General features: G+C 41.4%; 1 protein-coding gene and 1 long non-coding RNA gene across 3 annotated transcripts in view; one reads left to right on the plus strand and one right to left on the minus strand.

The window, feature by feature from the left end:
* Positions 1-17,073, plus strand: part of LOC135424627 (uncharacterized) — an 89,810-nt gene extending 72,737 nt beyond the window's left edge. The window contains exons 2-3 of the long non-coding RNA XR_010435287.1: positions 9,791-9,883; positions 11,965-17,073. This is a non-coding gene — a long non-coding RNA (uncharacterized LOC135424627). The remainder of the gene's footprint in view (positions 1-9,790; positions 9,884-11,964) is intronic.
* Positions 13,365-19,187, minus strand: C19H17orf67 (chromosome 19 C17orf67 homolog). Of its 2 annotated transcripts, XM_064676059.1 has the most exons (5): positions 19,101-19,187; positions 18,454-18,704; positions 17,681-17,781; positions 14,533-14,672; positions 13,365-13,884 (listed from the first exon to the last, which is right to left on the minus strand). In XM_064676059.1, exons 2-4 carry the CDS (start codon positions 18,506-18,508, stop codon positions 14,556-14,558), a joined length of 273 nt encoding a protein of 90 aa, XP_064532129.1. In that variant the 5' UTR covers positions 18,509-18,704; positions 19,101-19,187; the 3' UTR covers positions 13,365-13,884; positions 14,533-14,555. The 2 variants fall into 2 exon arrangements, with proteins under 2 accessions (XP_064532129.1, XP_064532128.1); XM_064676058.1 differs by having other exon boundaries at positions 18,454-19,187.
* Positions 19,188-19,254: the final 67 nt, after the last annotated feature.

Here is a 19,254-nt window from a genome sequence, read left to right on the forward strand (position 1 = left end):
CTTGAGCATCATCCAGTGATCTCTCCGTGGAGTCCATAAATTCTGCCTGAGCTTTAGCACCTTGTATAACAGTTAACCACATTACATCTACACCACAGGGTAAAGATACATAGGGTAATTTTAAATAAGCTGGTGGGGACAGAGAGCAGTCTAGCTGAACTCAGAATGGAATCATTTGCCCTTCCAGCACTACTCTGCATTTCTCCTGCTGGATTCCTGTTGCTCCATGAGCACGGTGGTTTCCAAACAGGGCTCCTGTCTCTGCTTTACATCCCAGTGTGACACACAGACATATCCCAAGTCTTGATTTAAAGACTGTAAGTAACAGGAATCTTGTTCGTCCCTAGATAAGATACCAGAGTGATTAAGTGCCCTCATTGTTAAATTTGTGCACGTTATTTATTGGTATAGACACAGTCTCTAATGTTGACATTCTGATCTTAAAGGGAAAGGGTTTCTAAAGACTGTGGCTGATGCTCTTAAACCTCTTGGCTGCTTCTGAAGATTGCTGATTTTTTCTGATAATAACAGTGCTCCAAGGTCTAGGCAAGAATAGCTTTTTTCTTCTTAGTTTGGTTCATGCTTCTATTCATCATTTCCTTATGGCAAAACATAATTTAAAAAACAAGCCATATAAAATTTTGTTCCTGTAGTGATTTATTTTATTTTCACGGTGTCTGGAGACATGATGTACTCCCATCCTCTCAGAGTGGTTATTAGCATTTGGCCTGGCTGTTTCTTGTGGAAAATCATAAAAATATTTGGTGAGCAGAAGAGATGCTAAGTGCTTTGGTGGTCTGATCAGGGAGGGTATTTAGGAAGACTGCATGTTTTGTTTTGAATGAAATGATTAGCTGTATCCTTTTCTGATGGCAGAGACACAAGACTTGCAGCAGAGTTCTGCACTTTTCTTTTAAATCATTATTTTCATTTAGAATGTTTGAATGTTTTGCATGAAACTCCCAACTGGAATGTTTTCGGTTTTTAAACTACTTCTGGTGTTTTGGTGAAGGGTAAATAAGCATCCTGACAAGGCACCATTGGAGCAGGCCAGGAGCCAAGGCCAGCTGAAATTTCATAAGACAGAGGGGGAATAATTTCCAGTGTCACAGAAGATCAGGAGACAGGGATAGTGGGTCTGAGTCAAAGGGCTGGAAATCAACCTCAGCAGGCTCTGGATCAGGCAAGGAAGAGAAGAACTGGCCAGCTGAGAGAGGACAGCTTCCCAGAGGATGTTGGGAATGTTTCAGATGTAATTGCTTGGGTGAAAACCAGCTGTAATCAAACCCTATGAGCACCAGAAATGTCCCTTTTCCCAATGTCATAATAACTATTGAGCTTATAAGGAATTAGAGGTACCACTTCAGTGAAAACATGCTGCCTTAATTCAGTTTTAATAAGGAAACCAAATTTTTTCTAGTTTTTTCAGTGCTTTTGGTTTATGCTATTTTTGAAGGAAAAACAGTTCAGAGCATTCATAAATGTATTGAAATCAGTAAATGTGAAAGAACAAACTCAAGAAGAGTTATTACTGAAATTATACTGGTAGGACAACAAATTAACGCCTACAAAATTAAAACCAGAAATTACAGCAGATTATTGGAAAAGCTAAATCATTTCATTAAACTTGCAGATAAACTATACAAATCCTAATAAAATATTTAAGGATATGGTAGAAAGTAATGCTCACTGTAAACATTCTGGGACAGGGCCACTTTCATAATGGCATATGGGGGGTAATTTTATAAATAGCCCTGAGTCACTTGAGGACCAGACATGGAATTACCATCACCAGCACTGGAATTGCTGTCATTATTGCAGTGACCTAAAATAACATCATGCTGCTCCTTGGCCACCTGTAGGAGACCTTGGATCTCAACATATCCTGATTTATTCTGCTTTTATGATTTCTGCTGAGATATTTTCTGCATTGTGAGAGCGGAAGATTGGGAGAGCTCGACTCTTCCCTTGGGCCTTTCATTGCAGGCTCTCAGCTGCTTCAGGGCAGCATTGGCCCACAATTTCCTGCCTCTTTCCATGGTGGGAATTGCTAAAGGAAGCTGAAATTCCAAGTTGGAAGCTCAGACCTTTAGTTCCAACCCAGAAAGAAGATACCTTAGGGAAAGTAGAAAACTTGCAACACACAGTCAATATTTTGTCCATAATCTGTATCAGTCCATATTCCATATCAACCCCTTTGCACTGCAGTCCCTGTTTTCTATCTGTAACTAATGTATATGCATACACATGCATGTTTTGATTTGCCACTTCATTTAAACTCCTCTGTGCTAAGAGAAATACTAATATTTATTTCAGAACACTGTAAAGCTTTTCTGCTGCAGTGTCTGCTTTCTGATTCCAGGAGAACACTATCATGTGAAAGAACCTATTCAAAATCCATTGCATTCCCGTCCTTTTAATTTATGCAGCCAGATTTATACTCTAACTTCACATATCAGTTCTTGTCTGCTCTTGAGTTCATTTGCTTTCATAGCAGACAGAGCTGCTAAAGTAGCTGCACACATACCAGCCTTCTTACACTGGAATGATATTGTCCCTAGGTGGGTTTCCCTATAATTGCCACAGATCCTCCCAGAAATTCTGGCAGAGCACAGAGCACATCACAAGTTCAGCAAATGTGAGATGATGGGATGATAAAAGCCTATTTGTGCTGCTCTTAACTCAGTAGGAGTAATAGCTGATTCTTCACATGCCCAAAATGAAATTAAGGGGGCTCCTCAAAGAGGTTGTGGTTACACGGTCACTTTAATCTGGCATAAATCTGGCTGCTGCTGAAAGGGGTTGTTCCACTCCTCTCCCCCCTCTTCCTCTGCACCCACTCACTTTTTTCACCCACTCTTGTCTGGCACCAGGGTCTCTCTGGCTGTGCAACACATTGGACCACAGAATGATCCAGTTGAATATCAAATCAATTAGTTGTATACTTTTTTTTAAATTTAAATCAGTTTCTTAGGGTAGCACAGTCACATGAATGCTTGTGCTGGCGTAAGAACTGGGTGTCTGGGGGAAGAGGGAATGGAAGAACCACTTCTTCAGTAGCAGCCATTGAATGATGGCCTGATTAGACTGGCAGCATCCAACCCACACAACTGAAACTATCCAGGCCAGGCTGTGAACTTCTTGCCTTCCTTGGCAACTCCTCTTCTTCTTTCTCATAAGCCCCTTCCCATTTCTCAGTAGCCACTGGGCACTGAGGTTTGCAGGCACTCTCTGTCCTGGCAGTCTATCTCTTTAGCAGTAAACACAGTTATCTGTCTTGCCTTCTTTTTCTGTTTGTAATTTCTACAATCCCTCAGCAGCCCTACTCCCAGCATGTCAAATTAATTCAAATTTCTTGTTTGTTCTCTTTTTTTTTTTCCTTTTTACCACAATGTGCATGCCATCCTAAACTTTTCCAGAGGCCAGTCAACCAAAGGAAAACAAGGTATTTTTTCCAAATTATCTAAACAATGAACATTTCAGTTCTGAGACACAGCCCAAAGATCATTCCCCAGTTCAGTGAAATATTGTCCTAGTTCTGTTGGGCTTAGGGGCAAACACACAGTATACAGTTGAGTTATCCCAAGAGCAAAGCAGTGCTTCAGTTGTGGCTCCTGGGTTTCCTCCCTTCCAAAAGAAGCAATCCGTGTTACATTGTGCTTGGCTCCGGCTGCGTTCCCGCCTGGCTGCCTCGGCGAGCGAGGGGTGCCAAACCAGAATTCCTCAGCTCCCCTTCCCAGCCCACCCCTTCCCCACCCGTCTGTGTGGGAATGGGGAGGCCACTGCTGGGACCTGCCACACCAGCAGCCAAGGTAAGAGAAGAAAGGGAAAACTCCCAAACTCTTCCACAAGAGAGAAATTCCGTGCCCGCTGCTCAGGCTGGGCAGGTTCAACCCCACGGCAAAGGGAACTTCTGTGGCATCTCTGGCTTTTTCTTCACTGTGGTGTGAAAATCCCATGTGTGCAGCACACTTGCACAAGACTTGACACCAGAATGCACTAGCAAAGGGAAGCATCAAAACAAGAAAAAATGGAGGATCACCCTGGAAAGACACAAAATCTCCCAGGTCAGTGTTCTGCATTCGTCCATCCTCCTTTCAGTTTTATCCCAGAGCTGATGGTGATTAGTGCTGGTTGGTGGCACCTTCATCCAGTTGTCTGGTGCAAAACAGCTTAAACTCCACAAGCCTCATCCTTTACCACTGTTTAAATCATAATTGGTGAGGGCCTGTGATATTTTATCCCCAGAATCAGCCCATTCCAAAGGGTAGAAGGATCTGGGGGTAAACACAGATGTGTTATAGTTTTTCCCCTGACACAGTGGAGGCCCATACATGGAATATCCATGAAGTCACTGACTGTCCAGGCTTGTAACAAATGAGGGTCTGACCATTCAACTTAAAATCCCTTCTTGGAGAAAAACATTATCCTGAAACAAGGATTTATTTTTACGCGGAATCTCCAAAATCAGCTTGGTAGGACTTGCCATCTTTTGCCATTCTAGTAAAATCTGGTCTGATGAGAAATACTTGCACTGTTGGAGTAAAACTGAAGATGACAATAAGACTTACAGCTTTATGTAACTGTGGTCTCAGATAAATCATACATCATTTAACAAGGGACTCTACAAAACAAACGGAAGTTTTTTGCAGAGAATTGTCTTCATGGTTTTAGTCAAAACACAAGGGAAAGATTTTTAGCTTCCTTTTTATTTTACAAATTTTCAGGAAGAAAAGTGCTCTTCCTCACATTTTCTTTTTTTTAGTTTTTTTTTGTTGGTAGCTTGAAATGATTTCTGATTCTCTGAATTGCTCTAGTCTGTTTTATTTCCTCTCTGCTCTTGGAGCTAATTTCTATTTCTTTGTCTCACAAACTGATTGTATTTGTATCATCTCCAGACAGGTCACAGGAGGTACATTGAGTGCACACTGGATACTTTGCACATCTGGTTTATATCCTCCTCCACTGAGCCACTTCCCACCCCACAATGCAATATTTCTGTATCGTTGCCATATATCAAAGCAAAAGAAGGATGCACAGACAGTGGAGCTAAGTGGACACAGTACATGAGACACAGCTAAAAATTCAATTAGTTTAAAATAGCCACTTTTCTTTTAAGCACAGTTCCCAGTTCCTGCAGTAGAATCATACTGAAGAACACAACATACACTTCTCCACTAGGCAAAAAAGGCCAACAGACTCAGTGTTCTGGGTTTTCTTTGCAGCAGCCTTCTGGCATTTGTGTATAATCCTGAGAGACTCAATTTAGGGACAGGAAAAAGCAATTTCTATTTAGACAGAATCTGTGTTGGGGTCTCATTTTCCATGATGTGGACTAAAGCAGTGATTGCCATACTATCCATTTTTGTAGGTCTTTTCTTGGGGGCTCTTGGACCACAGTTCAGGGGCTTCAGCAGAGGGGTAACGTCCTGTTGGTGACCAAAGGCAGTGGGAAGGCACACCCTTGGTGTCTTCAGTCTCCCTCTTGGGAGATGGGAAGAATCCTTCTCAGCCAGCACAGGACAATAGCTCTGGATCAGTGTGAGAGGACTGAGCCAACTGTAATCCCTCAGACCCCACCACTGCGGGCCAGGGGATCCTCAGAGCACGGCAGAGAGAAGCACTTTGTGCTGCCCTGGGCTGCTCTGGGTCTGGCACAGTCTTGCTGTGGAAGTGTTTGTCCCATGGGCAGGTTTGGGTTGGCCTGTTATCAGCAGCAGAAACTTGCCTTGGGTTCATCTGTAGGTTTGAGCAGATCTTTGCTCAGACCTGCTCAGTGTTTCAGCTTCTGCAGTGGCACGAGCCAGGCAGGGCTACAGCCATCCCGTGATGTGATGGCTTCACACTGTTCTGAGGTGAGCAGGCAGTGCTGCTGGACTGACAGACTGACTGACAGCCCGACTGACAGCCTGGGAGATGTGCTGCCTGACTGCCAGTGCTGGGCAGCCCCAGAGCAAGCAGGTCCATGGGTGACTGCAGCGTGCAGCCCCTGGTAACCCGCTCGTGAGTCTGCAACATCACAGGGGAATCAGGCATCCCAAAGAGCAGCTCTTGTAACTGACACCTCTGCTTCCATAAGCACTTGGGTTTGATAAAAAAGTCCCTCTGATTGTCAGACCTGGGCCCTGGGAAGGTGTGCCAGGAGTGGGAGCTGGCTCGGGGATGTTACGTGCTGGGAAGAGGGACAGCACCAATTGCCCATTGTCTCCATCCCTCCATCCCCCCATATACGTGCACACCTGCACCTCCACACACCCAGTTTCACTCTGATTTGCCCCTGGATTGAATTAAGCTGAAGGATCAAAGAGCAAAGCTGGGACAGTTTCCACACAGAGCATAGATGGGGCTCTCTGCTCTCAGAAACCAGCCCAGTGTTTGTCCCTGCTGGCCTCACCTGATTCAATCAAAACACAGCCCAAGGTCTGCTGTTCCAGCCCCAGCTCCCTCCCATCACACCCCCCTCAGCTTTCTTCCCACTTGGACTCCTTCCAGCTTTGCCCCATGTGCTAAAAAATGCCAGAAAGTGCAATTCCTTTTTTTAATTTTCCCTGGAGTTGGCATTAGAGCTGGAAGCAAAGACATTTCTGTCTGGTCAGAGAGGGAATATCTGTTCCAAATGCTTTTGAAATAGGCACATCAAACTTTATGATACTCCTTTTAGAATAGTGGATTCTATTTTCCTCATATAAAATTTGGAGACATTTTCCATGCCCACATCCATGCAGACTGCCTTATTCCTGGGTTTGAGGAGGCTGAGCAGTGCACAGTTTCTTAAGGTGAGCTTGCATTTCTGGAAGCATTAAATCTTCAATTTTAGCATGAGCTTCTATTGAAAGTGTGGCTCTTAATAAAGAATAATGTATAGTTATACAGCTTTTTAGCTAAATGCAAACTCTAGAAAGAATTAAGCTACTTTATTTACTGGTTTCCTCAGGGAGTGCAGCTCATTATTCCACCTTAATAATTTTAGGACAGTCAAGGTGATGTATTTACAGTTCCTAAGTACCCCAGCCTAATACCAATCAGTGTGGGCAGTGGCATGCATTGTCTGTGTGATAGCAGCTGAGACCAGGAGGGGAGCTTTGGAGGTAGTAAACTCTGCTCAGGAGGCAAATGAAGTGAACAATGTCAGAATGATAATGTTATGGTAAATGCTGATCTCCCTGATTTTCAGTAACCACTACAACTGCTTGCAACATCTCATCAACTCTGTCCCCAGCAGCCTTTGCAGCCCTGAGTTAGTGAGTTTGGCTACATAAAACACAGCATTATGTGGGGAGATGTTTGCACACTGTGTGCTGTAACAGGAGTTGAGTTTTAACAGGGGACATTAGGCACTTTTGTGACTGAATTCCAAAATAAAAGGAAGCTACCAAAAAGTGCAGAAGGTAATAAAAGCCTACCATCTTTTGTAGTCCTTCTCCACTGATAATGTCCTGTATCCATCCCTTGCAGGATAGAGGTAGCAGAAGAGCATGGTTGAAAATAAATGAGGCACATGTGTGGGCTTAAACTGGAGCAACAGTTAAGGACCTTGCTGTCATTTCATATATTTTCCTATCTTGTTTAAGGACTCATGTTCTAAAAAAGCATGTTTTGGTATTTCTGATGTCCCTGTGCTTCCCTCTCTGTGCTGTGATTTACTGTGTGTAGCCCAGAGCTGGAATCCATTTCTCCCTCTGCTCAGTTGGGTTGTTCTGGGCACGTGTGTGTTCCGCTGTTCACTTCAGACCTGCTCAGGACAGAATGTGGCTTGTGGCTTCAGCAGCAAAGAGGTCGATGCACATGGAGCAGAATTAAAAGCTTGGGAATAAACTCACTAAGTGGCTTGAACATTTGTCATCCCTGCTAAATAGGAAATAGATGGGCAAGTGAACTGATGGAAGTAGCATCCTCCTACCCCTGGGTAGCCATGAATTTCAGACCAGGTGGGATGACTCCTTTCCAAAGCAGAACTGAAGATGCATCAGCAGTCTGAGGGTGTAAATGGTGCTGCAGCCCTTAGCCAAGTCAGTACATGATCTGTGCCAGAACCAATCTCCTCAGGGTAGATCCCAGCCAAAGTTAAAGCACTGCCCTCTGTTCAGGGCTCTCTTTGAAATCCACCATCAGACTGGTTTGTTTGAGGGAATTCCTTTTTGTTTGCTGGGTGGGATGAAACTCTGTGAGTCCCTTTGGGGTGGGTCAGCTCCAGTGCAGCTGGAATGATGAGGACACGGGCTGGTCCATGGCACAGCCACATGAGACAACCACAATATACACCCTTGGACACATTGGTAGTGCTGGGTAAGAAAGCTTGGACCTCCCTGGGCAGTTGAAGCACAGCTCTGGGGGAGGCTGTGCAGCTGCTGGAAGCCCCCTAAACTGCACAGAGCTCCCCTCAGCTCACTGAAGCTGGTGTGGAGAAGACCTGAGACAGTCCAGGTCACACTGAGATTTGGGGTGAGAAAAGGAAGATTTGCCTGGCTCCAGAGGTCATGATCTGTGGCATCCATGAGCAATTCTTTACTGAGGCTGGACTAGAAATTGCCACAATCACACAAAAGGAGTTCTGTAGGCCTGCACCAATAAATAAATAAATTGCCTTTCTATCGGCTGGAGGGATTTTGGTCTTTGACTCTATTTTTGTGATTGTTCACTTGGCTGAAACTCGTTGCATTGAAATGTCTCTTAAGAAATGCTTTTAGCCCCAAAGCCATATTAATATTTGAACAGTTTTTCTCGAGCAGTGCAACAGCTGTGCAATGTGAAATAAAGGCATTTTTCTCTCTTTCCCTGAGCACCTCTAAAGCATCAATTAGTAAATGGAGAAGAAGGGGAATTTTTTTTCTGCAGACCCTTATGTAAAATACCAAATATTAACAATCCACCACCCAAGCCTCCTCTGGTGCTGTAGATTTGATCTTAGCAAAACTTTGTGTATCGCTGAAATGCACTCAAATATTGAGTACCTAAATATAAATCACTCTGGGCAATCTCCTGTACTGAAGGTTGGCTCGCTCAGTTCAATAAATGTATGTGCATGATGCTTGTGTGACATAGAGAGATACCCAAATGGATCCTTAGACCCAAATGCCCACAAACTGGAAAAGAAATGCACTTCAGCTGATGATCTCTTAAAAAAAAAAACCAGACAGGAAGTACCAAGATGAGCTTGAGATTTGGAATAATCACAGGGCTCCAAACTTTTGGTTTCATGTTGAGCTTACACTGGGCTGGCCATGCTGCTTTGATACAATAAGGATAGTTTTATTAGCTCAGAGTTCATTGAACCTTTTCTGCTTTTTACTGTTTTTCATTTTGGTACACAGCTTTGCCCCCAGACCTGAAAAAGGATTAAAATGCCAGATAGGAGACAGATCACTCAGCATTTCTAATCACATACCAGAAATCTCAAGACACATAGTTCTCACAGGGTTTTCTACTCTTTGTAGACCATAAAAGGCTCAGATAACCTTCTAAAGTCCACTCTGATCTCTTTAGTCATTAAAAAATAAGTTTTTACTGAGAAACTAAACTAAGTTCCTGCTGCAGTGATCACATTCAATCCATCCAGTTTCACTCCACTGCTTCAGAAGTTACTTATGCATTCATTCACTGACAATAACAGAAGTCTTCATTCAAAACAACATTCTGACAGTTGAAACAAGGCTGGAACTATTGGGAAAAAAAAAAAAAAAAAAGCCCTGGAGTACTGCAGGGAAACATTTCCATATATATTATTCCATCATTTCATTTCAGATGGTTATAGGCATTTGCTTTCTAATTATATTTCATGTTCATGTTTCAGAAATGCCCCAACTGTTGTGGGTGGAAGAATAGGCTCACCTGCTCAGCCTCCCTGAGAAGCAGGTAAACACTGAATCACCTAAACTGCAAACTGGTAAGTTTAGTCTTGCATTTTCCATTACCTTCACCACTACGAAAGTGGATTTCAAATGAACCAAGTGATTGACCTTCTTTCAGTGAGCTTCCTGGAAATTCCAATCTTAGTAAATTAGTACTTCTGGTGCATGTTCTTCTGCAAGGTAAGGCAGTCTGGTAGAAACAGCCAATTATTTGAGCTGCCAAAGTGCTTAGTGGCATCAGTGTAACTACTTTGTGTCCTATTTATCTGTCTGTGATAAAACCTTTTGGTCTTGGCCTTGCTGAAGAAGTTGATGCTTTCAAAAATTCCAGCCTTTGTGTTTTTTCATTGAATTGTTGCGTGTTTAAATTAGAGTTGATATTATTTATTTGCTCTTTATTGAGAGGCACTGCATTTCAGGCTCTGGGCACAGTCTGCTTTTTCAGTACAGGTTTGTACAACACCTAAATCACAGTCCCTCACGCTGGTAAAGATAATAAATGTAGGAAGATAAGGCCATGCCTTCAAGAGTGATGCTTCTCCCGATGTGTTAATCTGCAGCTTACGTTTGGGGTAGCTGAAAATAGATCAGATGGAACCTGCTCTGAGAGGGAAGAGCTTCTGCAAACACACAAAATCCTTTCTTAGGATCTGTATTTGAATGGCAAACAGTAAAAAGTCACAAGCCACTACAGTGTGCTGTGCAGGAGCTCTCTCCATTTCTTTCTATGGCATAATTAAACCCAAGCAGGTAGCCAGGCAGACACCACACTCACACCCACATTCATGGCAGCCTGTGATCCAAAAGGGGGAAAAAATCAGCCATTTGCTGAGGGTCTTCTTTTTATGGTTTAGAGGTGACTTTGCATTTCAATCATCTGAGCTGAACATTTTAAGAAAAGGAGTAAAATAGCGAGGGGGAGAAGGAGGGATGAGGTGTTTTGAGTCACTGGGGGCTGTGATGCCGAATATGTGCAGAAACAGTGGCATCTAGTGGGCAGGTCCTCAGCTGAGGGAAGGCAGCAGGCCCGGGATATGGAGCAAGTCAGCAATTGCAGCTAATGGTTATCTTTCTCACTTCCGTGGATGAAAGGTTTTCCCAAGCCTTTTGTAATCCTTTCCTTTAAAAGCATTTGGAAATCAACTATTTTTCCAGCTTTCCCACCTTCGGTATACAACTGTCAGGACACTTCTGTTCCTATTTCATTTATATTAAGCCCTCTCGTGGCTTCCACAGGCAAATTCTAATTATGAATTATTATATCTTAATATGATATAGATTATCATAAATCTTCACCCAATAGGAAAACTAATATTTTGCATGCATGTATAAAAGTTATCCCCCAAGATTTTAGGCATGGACAAAAATAAACCTCCAACTAATCCTTGAACACACTCAACTTAGTTCAACTTCAGATGATTTCCAGCACAGCCTTGAAGGAAAGATCTGAGAGAATAAAATCACACTGAAGGACTCTGAAACAAAGCTTCATTACACCATTTCTGTAGCTATAACTAAGTATAATATTTATGCAGTGTTTACTTTTTATGCTAATCATGTATAAGTTTCTTCACTGCTGAGTCATAATAAATGAGCTAATTTATTTATACCTGATCCTATGATCCTGTTCTCTTATTAGTCCACTGAATTATGTGTAAAACACTCTGTGTGTGTTATGGACATGCAGAAGTGTATAATAAGCAGGATGAGGGGTTGCCACATCCATGGCAACAGCCTAAAGCAGACACACTCACACCTTCACTCTCTCTTTAGCCTTCAGAGTTTGCCAGTGCTGAGCAAACTTAGGAAAGTCTGCTGGGCTGGGCTGGGCTGGGCTGGGCTGGGCTGGCCTCCTCCTCTTCTTTGGCTGCCTCTCAGGGAGGCTGAAGGGTGTTTCTGTGTTTACTTGCAAGGTCCAAATTAATTTGTATGAATGGAAGACTTGGCTTCTTAAATCTGTCAGAAAAGCTGGATGTCTTAAAAAGCAATATCTTGGCTATGTTCTTCATGATCACAGGATTCCAGAGAATCCAGTCTAGGGATTTTTTATTTTTAATTTCAAAATTTTCTGTTCTCTCTCTTTTTCTTTACACTTTTTTTTCCCCCTGTGTTGCAGACTTTCCTATATGGTGTCTGCTGATTTTTTTGCCTTGATGGACCAGGAGGTTCTTCAATGGTCAGTTCTAAAGTAGAAGGGAAGTGTAGATACATTCAAGAGAGATTCTGCTTTTGTAAAGAAGCTTAAATTCTGGAATTCTAGAAACACTGGTGATGGTTTTGATTTGAACCTGAATGCAAATATGAGTTGGCTCTTTTGCCCATTGACTAGATGAGTGGGCTAAAGACTATTAACACTATACCATAATATCTTCCCTTATGAAGTGGGAGAGAACATGGATCATTGACCTGGAAGTGCTTCACCTTTCTATGTTTTTAGTTTTCTCCTTGTTCATTAGATTTAATAATACTTAACTTTTCTTTTGAGTTGCCTATATGAGATCCTTCAGCCCTAATGTGAAAAAGCAAATTTTAAAACAATAAACAGTCTCCATTCCACATGTTTGTTTTAGGATTAGCTCAGTGTTACTGAGGTTGGCCTAGAAGCTCCTATTTAACCTTACCAGTTATCTAACAAATGATTGAATATAACTAGATGGGAGTTCTTTTATTTCAAAGAAGTAATTGAAAATCGACTTTCACAGGGTGAAAGTTGGCATAATTGGCATCAGCATGAATTTTTCATTGTGCAAGTAAAAACAGGGCCAGGATTTCACCTAATGACTTTAACTCAAAGAGATATGCAAATTTAGATCTGTGTATTGTGAGTATTATGAATGAAGCCCACAATAGCGGCCTGATTATGCTTTTTTACACTCCCAGATTTAATCTAAGATTTATCTTGGCAGTAGGGGAAAGCAAGTCTTTGATGCTTTGAGATTTAAATTATTTCCTTGGAGTCATCTAGGGGAGTTCTCTTACTGGAAGAAAGTATAGTGGAAGGACTGTTGATCCATTCCAGCCTATTGAAAGCTCTGTAGCAGTAATTACCTTATATATCTTCATAAAAATGTGTTTTATTTTGCTACCAGTCCTCAGGCTCTTTGAGTGACTGCAATGAGGAGCTCTGAAAGTTACTTTGGTCCGTTCATAACTAATTCTCTTGCCTTTACAGATCATAACAGTCGTGTAAGAGCCATCAAGAAACTTTTCATGTTGTTTTGCAGATATCATATGTTTGCCATCTGACTGTACAAGACATTCTGTTCCAAGGCAGAGGTTATAGAGGCACACAGGCAGGAAAGGGTTGGCTGGATACATGTAACCCCTCCTGGCAGAATTCTAGAGGAAAGGGATAGTTATGCAGAGAAATACAAAATTGTTAGACTGCACTGTAGTGCTTCCCAGCTGCTGATCCTAAAAAGTCCTCTGATGTTTCCTTAGTACTTCACAATACTGAGCCTCACTTCCAGTGATTTTTGTCAGCAAATAGTATGGAAGACTAAGGTAACAAAATCATTTGAATATGGAATTGAGCCAAGCTTTTATTATGAAACAATACATGAAATACTCATCAGGCAATTAAACACAGTGTTGTGTAAATGTTATGTCTTCATGCAATATTGTTATTTAACCTAGAAAACTGTAATTAAGGATTCCTCTAAAGTCCAGAAAGCTGGCTGCCTCTTCATGTTGATATTCTCCCATTTTCAATGGACCTCTCCCTCTAAGTTCCTCTTGCTTCAGACAGTCTAAAGCTGTGCCCTTTAAAGGGCTAATCAGGGACTTATTCTTGCCCATAACTCAGAAACTGGGGGAAACCCTTGGTTCATTTATTCATGTATGCAGTCATTACTGGTAGAAAATATATGGTGGTCTATAACATATGTAACCACTTGTAGCTGGAAGTTTTGCTCTATCACTAGGATTGCACTGTACTGCAAAGAGGTTCAGCTCTACAATGAGCACGTAGCCAATGCAGGAATAATCTCTTCCTCCCTAACACAGTCATAGTATAAATCCATGTGCCCATGGAGATCTGCAGAAAAAAACAAAATATAATTAAAAGCCATTCTGACATTGGCCATACTAATAACATCTAAAGGACTTGAAATCATTTAAGCACTTTTCTAACATGAATTCTTCACAGTGGCCTGTGAGAAGCTGCTGTGCAGAATTCCTGTAGCTAAGTGAGCCAGCTCTCAGCTGTGCCTCAGCTGGAAGATTTTTTGAAAACTGCCAGCTTACCTCCTAAGGGTGAGGTTTGAGAATTTTATGTTTTTGTTTTTAAATAAGTTTCAGACCTTTGGCTTGTTGTGGATTAGCATAACTCCATTGAAGTCTACCACAACACGCAGATTTTTAAAGGTATTTAGGTATGTACAAATAGCAGAATTTTAAGCAGACGAACTTTCTGTCTCTTGAAACAGATCGGCCCTGACAGACACCATCTCTGTATTCTCCTGCTTAAAAGCTTTTGAAAACATGGAGCTAAATCTGCAACTTTTATGTTAAAAAGGTAATTGGGAGTGATATAGAATCACTGTTGTGGCAGTGATTCAAATGTATGCCAGTTGACAAATTTTAAAGAATGCAGGAAGGCTTCTCCTGTCATAAAAATGTCCAAATATATGTTATATATATATGTATATAAAATAAGTATGCACTGTAGAAGAAATATATATACCAATTGCAGGGTAGGCAAAAGCATTAGATTGGATGCACTAGATCCCTGTTGCAGTGGGGGAGACAATGTGGATTCAGCCAGTGTTCAAGGAGTTGTTCTTCTGATCTCTGCTCCAAGCGCTGGAGATAAAGCATATACTCCTATTTAAAGAAAAGAAGTAATTTCATTATGTAATCACTCCATTCTAATGTCAGGCCAATGAACCAGCAGAATTTTACAGCTTATGTAAGAGCAATTCATTTACCTCTTAAAATAATCAAATATAGTGAAATAGTCTTGCTGGTCAGCTTGCCCCAACCTAGCAATATTTAATGAATGACATCATCAGTAAAGGTGGCAAGCAAGAATTTTACAACAATATTCATAAATTTGGAAGTCTACATACACATTTCTCATTTGCATATCAACACAGAAGCCTCTGTTGGTCCTGAGGGCACAGAGGATTCTCAGGGATAGGTCTGTTGTAGCCTCTTTTGAAAATTGATTCCTGCTGATTAAAGAACATTAACCCCTTGCAGGATCATGTGGCAGAACTCTGAAGGGTTGTAGGAGGGTAGCACACATCAGTGCTGACTGGTCTTTCTGGGATAAATAAAATAATGTGAATTTCCCATACCACTTTATATGGAGAGGGTTTGGTCTAAGCAACAAATTACCAAAGTAAAGTGGGCTGTGTATCAAAAACTTGACCTCCTTCAGGAACAAAATTTACTTTTAAAAAGCCCCAGTCCCAGTGCATGTGGGCTCATAAGCTTTGTGAACAGTAGATACATTTATTCCAAATACACCCCATTGCTTTGCACAGCAGGCACTGTTGGAATGGAGGCTGTAGCCTAAACCCTTTGCACTGGCCAAGTATTCCTGCTGTCATCCAGCTCCCTGCTCTTTGTGCTGAGCAGAGGGTGGGTACCCTGGGTGCCAGCAGGCAGCATTAGATTCCTGCCTTTTACTGGGCTTTCTCTCCTCACAGCACAGGGAGACTTGGCTCAAGTCCCTGGTGAGAGACTGCATTAGGAACTGGCAGAGAACAGAACTGTATGACTGAGAAGAGGCCACCTTATAAAAAGCAGGATCTCAGTCAAAGTAAGATTAAAACATGCTGACAACATAAATTACATTTTTGTAATAAACAAAGGGGGCAGATCTTGCTGTCTGTAACTGAACAGGTTTTTGACTCCAGCAGCACTGTGGAAGTCAAAGAGTGTCACAAAGAATTGCAAATTACATTCCCCAGCTCAGCATGATCTGGCCTAGTACAAACAGCTTTTGCTTAAAATAGATGAACAGAGGTGGGTTCATCCCAGAAATCATTTCATTCTGCTACAAAGCATCCATACAAAATCAGTTTTTCTCCTTGAGCCAGTGGTAGAACCGTGCACAGGGATGCAGCAGCCTTGCACCTTCACTCACAAGGGACAATCTGCATTTTCCACATGGCAGCAAGGGTTGGCTTTTTACCAGAAGATGTTTCCTTTGCTACTGAAAACCTTGACAATTAGTGAGCAAAACAAACACTCTTATGTTTGGGTTTTCTTACAGAAGGTCAACTTTGCTGTCTGGAAAAAAAAATAAAAAGAAGGTTGGAATTCCTCAACAAGTGTTTGCTCCTAATTGAGTAGGATGGAGAGTGGCAAGGACAGAACAGCTGAGTCAGTGATACAACATTTCTCTAGCCCTGGCTCCCTTCTGTCCCCACACAATGTCATAGACTCATAGAGTGTCTGGAGTGGGAAGGAACCCATAGGGATCATCAAGTCCAACTCCCTGCTCCTCACAGGACTCCCTAAAACTAAACCATAGGCTAAATGTTGCATGTCTGCTTGTAACTTCTTGCAATACAGGATTTACCTCAACCCAACTGTTCTACTGCTTTATTTACTTTGTATTCAATATGTGCTATATTTACTATATAACATTAATCCTGGTGGTATATTAAGCATGAGCACAGATGGGAGCTGTATTCCTGCTAAATTGCAAAAACTGCAGGGCTCATTTAACAACAGCTTAGAAACCAACCCCGTCCTGAGTGTTTTGGGCAGCAGTGAAGCCTTGTGAGTTTTGGCTCTGTTGTGCAATCCTCAGTGTACAAGGCTGTTAACAAGTGTGGAGCAACATCCTTGTGACAGCTTTGATTTGTCGTGGTGTCACACCTGACAAACAGTGTCCATCCAGAGTGGTGCATGGCCAGGTGGATTCTTTTTGGCTGGTGTACAATACCCACTGGAAAGGGAAAACCAGGAGCTGTCTCCACAGTCCTGGCACAGTCTCAGCTCAATCCTCAAGGTCTCTAGTGCTCCTCGTGTCTTACAGAGTTCAGAGATGTTCAGTACCTCACCAAACTGAGCCCCTTGCACTCGTCACACACTCACAGGTGCTTCTGGCTTCTGTGGGGTTTGCCTCTTCAGAACCATGTAATTTTAGCTCAGCTTATTTACTTTGGAAAGGAGCAAGCAGTAATTTTAAAATATCTTAAGTACCCTTGAGAAGTGCAGAATTATATGTTACATCTTGTCAAAGCAAGTAAAACAGAAGGCCTTTTAATTCTTTTACTTTTTCTTTTGTCGTAATGGGGTTTAGAAATAAATATGTGTAGATATCACACACAAAACCAATGCTGTTGCATTAAGCTAGCAACTAAAAACTCCTACAATATCATAAAAAAAATCCTATCTGTAGCACTCATAAATAAGTGAATGAAAGTGATTTTAAAAGCTAGTTGAGAACTACCTCAATCTCCACACTGACCACTGACACCTGCATCTCCTCTCTGCCCACAGTGCAGAATGTACCACAAGCAGAAGACATTTCCTGTTATTTAGTTTTTCAGGAACAACCTGATGAAATCCACATTTCCATAAATGAAAAGCCACTTTCTTCTCGATAATTCGATTGGTGTTTTTGAGCTGTGATAAATAATCTGCACGTTCTGGGAGTGAACATTTCCTGAGCAATATTCAGCACTTACCGAGAGAATGCAAAGGGGATTTTTAACATTTCGTGGGAGAACTCAGCAGCTGAAAAGGGTGACACTCATAACACATTGCTTGGAATTAAATCTGTAGAAACTTAATGCTAAGCACAAACGTTTTGGGGGTTTTGGTGTTGGGTTTTTTTAGTTAATGTAGTTTAATAGTAAATGTCAAGTCACCCTCATTGGCTCGTCAGGGAAACCAGCTTTTCTCGGTCTGCTTCCACGACGAGTTCTCAGAAGCTGTTTGGCCTCTTTTTCAGACAAAATTGGTGAAGTGTCTAAAGACAGAAAAGCAGAAATTAGTTCTGAAATTATTAAAAAGTTAATATTTTACCTGTCACTTGCAAAATGAAGTGTCTCCAAACCTGATTTTTGTCTATATACAAAGTGTTCTTTCTTTACAGCCCCTTCCTAGGGGATATTGCATTCCAGGAGATAGGAGTGGAATTTTAAACTATTTTTATACTTGTGTTTTCTCTAGTTCTACTAGTAGGAAGCAAAGTCTACATATTCATGTTACTATAAAATGAGGAACTATAACAGCACTGGCATTAGTGACTCTTCCAACTCTCTGTTCTTTTCTGTGTTGTTTTATAAGATTCTTTTTCAAAGTAATGAGTTAGATGTTGAAAAGGAGAGATTGCAATGAACATTCCACTTGCAGGACCTTGGTAAAGTAAGATTAAAATAGTAAGCTACTAAAATTAAACTTTTTGGGTTTACAACAAATTACTACAGTGTGGTGATGCAGAGAGTTAAACACCAAATACAACAGTATGACTGTTAAAAATCAAATAGTAGAAACCCTGCAGTATAAAAAGTTAAGTACTAAAAGTGAAAGACATGAAAATATATGAATAATGAAAACTAAAATAGAAGGTTGAACTAATGCTACTTATATGCTCTTCAGCTCTACACACATACACAGGTTTGTTGATATAGACTCCTACCTGTAACAGAGGTCATCAGGACCAAAAAGGAGACAAACACAAGAAACTTCTTCATTTTGATTCTGCTTTCTCTCGGTCTGTTCCAAAATGAGTAACACTGACCAAGGTATCCTCCTATTTGAAGCAGCTACGTGGGTCACAAATGTTTGTTTATGCTTTAATTTGGGCGACAGTATGATTTTGAGAACAGCTGGTCTGAAGGTTTGAATTAGTCTATTATCTGCACACACATTCTCAGCATAACTCTGTTCCTGGGGGAAAGAAAATAGAAGACCTTTTTTCCGCTTCAGGCTTTGGAGTTACACTGGGTATTTTAGATTTGTGAAAATAAAGCACCTTACATTTGGCACAGCAAGCGAAGGTTTTGGGTGCCTAAAGTATATTAGGGTTTTTTAAAGAAACAATTGCCTATTACAGAATGTTAATCTCAAAGGCAGCTGTATATCTTTTTCAAAGATTGTCTCTAACTTTACTCCAGCAGAGAAGTACATAGTAAAGGGGTTTAACTCTAGCAAAGCCAAATTATCACTGCTGAGAAACACAGCAGAGTTTTTTACCAAATTAATAGAATCATACAAGTGAAAACGCACATAATTCCTGTCTTTGCAGGACAAGCTAGTAGAAAATAGGATTATAAATGTCCTTACTAGTAAACACAGTGTGAAGTAAGGGTGAAGGTTAACAAATGTCATTGCGAACAGGTAGTTTCAGCCTTGAGAAATGTGACTGTCTGGAGCTCTCCTGGGCAGTGCCATGTTGGACATAAAAATCTAAAAGCTAAACATGTGAGTGCTGTGGGCA

This window comes from Pseudopipra pipra, chromosome 19 (genome assembly GCF_036250125.1).
Source record: "Pseudopipra pipra isolate bDixPip1 chromosome 19, bDixPip1.hap1, whole genome shotgun sequence".
In the NCBI taxonomy this organism is placed as follows: Eukaryota; Metazoa; Chordata; class Aves; order Passeriformes; family Pipridae; genus Pseudopipra; species Pseudopipra pipra.